Source organism: Ipomoea nil, unplaced genomic scaffold (genome assembly GCF_001879475.1).
Source record: "Ipomoea nil cultivar Tokyo-kokei standard unplaced genomic scaffold, Asagao_1.1 scaffold2280, whole genome shotgun sequence".
In the NCBI taxonomy this organism is placed as follows: Eukaryota; Viridiplantae; Streptophyta; class Magnoliopsida; order Solanales; family Convolvulaceae; genus Ipomoea; species Ipomoea nil.
In genome coordinates, this window is record NW_017618708.1 from 129,027 (window position 1) to 132,000 (window position 2,974).

General features: G+C 36.1%; 1 protein-coding gene across 1 annotated transcript; it reads left to right on the forward strand.

The window, feature by feature from the left end:
• The first annotated feature begins 469 nt into the window (after window positions 1-469).
• Window positions 470-2,768, forward strand: LOC109150708 (myb-related protein Hv33-like). The gene is made up of 3 exons (XM_019298694.1): window positions 470-804; window positions 895-1,024; window positions 1,779-2,768. Exons 1-3 carry the CDS (start codon window positions 672-674, stop codon window positions 2,473-2,475), a joined length of 960 nt encoding a protein of 319 aa, XP_019154239.1. The 5' UTR covers window positions 470-671; the 3' UTR covers window positions 2,476-2,768.
• The last annotated feature ends 206 nt before the right edge of the window (window positions 2,769-2,974 follow it).

The window sequence follows — 2,974 nt, forward strand, 5'->3', positions numbered from 1 at the left end:
CAATAAATAGTAAATAAAATAGAGGAAATATAATTTTTTGTAGTTGTATCTTGAGAGATTGAAATAGTTTATTTAAATTTCGAGAGGACCCCATAAAAAAACTGACAAATACATATTTAAATGACTCAACTACTTCCATAGAAGCCTAAAGCTATATATAAAAATCACATTTGAATCTATGATATGCACTTACCACTATATCAAAAGTTATAATTAGTAACAAATGTGTAATTTTATTTCTTTTTACTTTTATGTACTGTAATTAATGTCATGTTCAATAATTAAATACTGAATTTGGCTCTCCAAACCCTACTCATAGTATTTTACTTATCTTATTTTAAGTTTTTTTTTTTTTTTTTTTTTTTTTTTTTTTTTTTTTTTAAATTAAATTTCTGTTGCTACTTGGGACCTATCTTAACATCCAATCCATCACTAGATCGATTTGCGTAGAAACCACTTGATTGCCCCTTTTCTCACTCTCACTCTTATCTTTGGACCCTAAGAATGATTTCTCTCTAGAATTCTTGAAATGATAAGAAAATGTTATTTTTTTGTTTTTCCCTTTTCCATCATCATATCATAAGAGTCAAACCATTATATTAATATAATCCTCCCTCCCTCTCTTAGTCTCTCCCTCCCAGAATTAGCTTGAGCTTGGAGTGACAGACAACATGGGCCGACATTCTTGTATGGTGAAGCAGAAGCTGAGGAAAGGGCTATGGTCGCCGGAGGAAGACGAGAAGCTGTACAATTACATCACCAATTTCGGCGTCGGCTGCTGGAGCTCCGTCCCCAAACACGCCGGTAACTTCATTCATCATCACTTTTCTTTACATTGATCATCAGTTACGTTGGGTATATCCATATATGATTGTTGTGATGGAATTCATGCAGGATTGCAGAGGTGTGGGAAGAGCTGCAGATTGAGGTGGATAAATTACCTGAGGCCTGATCTTAAGAGAGGGATGTTTTCACAGGAAGAAGAAGATCTCATTCTCAGTCTTCATGAAGTTCTTGGAAACAGGCAATTTAATTCATTCTCCATTTTTTCTTAAATCTTAAAAGATAAATTTGCAGTCCAACTATCAGTTTATACTTTCAGTTGACGTAAAACTCATGGTTTAATTTGGTATATATTACGCCAAGTGAGCCAACCTCATTTAAGAGGTGGGTTTGAATATATATGAACCTTTCATGCGCCTACACACGTGAAGGGCATTTTGAGTATAGTAAATATGCAGTGCCGCAACTAATTATTAGCTTAGTCTTTTAGTTGAGACGGAGTACGTGTTTCGGTTTGATATTAGAGTCGACCTCATTCAAGAGGTGGGTTCGAATCTAAACCTTTGCTCGCCGCACACACAAGTAAGGAGCATTTTGAGCATAATAAATGTGCAACTAATTATCAATCTAGTTGAGATGAAGCACATGCTTCAATTTGATATCATAATTAACCTCATGCAAGAGGTGAGTTCGAATCTGAACCCGAGGGGCGTTCTAAGCATAATAAGTGCAATCTAACTATGAATTTAAACTTTTAGTTGAGACAAAGTGCGTGCGTGTTTCAATTTAGTATGAGAACCAATCTTAGACAAGAGGTGGGTTAGAATCTGAATCTTCATGGGTCTGTAGTCTGTACATGTAAATATACAGTTCAACTATCAATTTAGTCTTTTAATTGAGGCGGATCATATCATCCGATTCTCCTTGCTTTTCATATGGCAATAATTGATCATATAATGGAGAAAGCAATATAATTATATTGTTGTTTGAAGCAGGTGGGCACAGATTGCAGCAAAATTGCCAGGGAGAACAGACAATGAGATCAAGAATTTCTGGAATTCATGTCTGAAGAAGAAGCTGATAAAGCAAGGAATCGATCCAAACACACACAAACCCATGGCAGAAACCCAAGACAACCCAAAGAATTCCAGTACTCTCCCATCAGGGCCAAATGAACTCCCAACTTTCCCAACCACCCCACAAATGGAGCCATCAAAGCTCCCATTTATGACCACCAAACAAGTCTTCGACCCTCTGTTCTTATATGAACCCCAAGAAAACCTCATCACTTTCCCCTCCGCTTGCAGCTACCTCAACCCAACAACCTACGGCTTTAGCTCCTTGCCAGGTCTGATGAACTTCGACACAAACGCGCAGATGACGGAGACAGATTATTTCTCGGACGGATCGAATTCAAGAATGGGTTCCAGCAACAGCTCCAACAACATTGGGACAACCCAGATGAACAACAACAACATGGAAAATGGGTCAAGATTCTCATGGGAAGTTGGGAACAGAATGGAAACTCTGTTTGATCAATATGGGTTCAACAATGGCGAGATGATCATCAAACCTGAAGAAGAAGAAGAAGAAGAAAGGCAGCTTATTGAAGCACACTGCCATGACTATACATTGACTTCTCTCCCTCAAGACTTGGGTGGGCCAAATCTTGATGTCTTCCACCAACTTTGAACAGTGTACAATTCAAAATTTTTTTTGGGGGTTTTATGTAATTTTTGGGTTTTATTGGGGCCCTCCCCTATGATATACAGACAAAATATACACAGGTGCATGTTCATAGACTTGAGGTGTGAATTCTTTATCCTTCATCCTCTGATTCCTTGTTTTTCTGGTTTTTTTTTTTTTTTTTTTTTTTTTTTTTTTTTTTCTTAAGTATACAAGTTTTGTCAAAATGGATCTGTAATTTTACTGGTGTCCTGTTGTTTCAAGAGTTGAGATTAATGTTGCTTTGCATTTTTTGATGATTGGTAATATTTTACATATATATGTTGTACTATTAATTATGAGTTTGACTTGTATAAGTATACATGCTTCCAAAAATGTTGGTCTTATTTAAATTTGTTGTACAAGTTCAAATTCTCATAATTTTTACATTTTCTTTTAATGTTATACTGAATTACTCAGTCAAAAGACCTTGTGGTCAAATGGCATAAATGACTCATTGAATGAG

Excerpts from the sequence above, each read along its gene's own strand:
- LOC109150708 (XM_019298694.1), top strand. The coding sequence starts at position 672 with ATGGGCCGACATTCTTGTATGGTGAAGCAGAAGCTGAGGAAAGGGCTA. Across the intron at positions 805-894 it reads CTCCGTCCCCAAACACGCCG|GATTGCAGAGGTGTGGGAAG; the intron begins GTAACTTCATTC and ends GAATTCATGCAG. Across the intron at positions 1,025-1,778 it reads CATGAAGTTCTTGGAAACAG|GTGGGCACAGATTGCAGCAA; the intron begins GCAATTTAATTC and ends TGTTTGAAGCAG.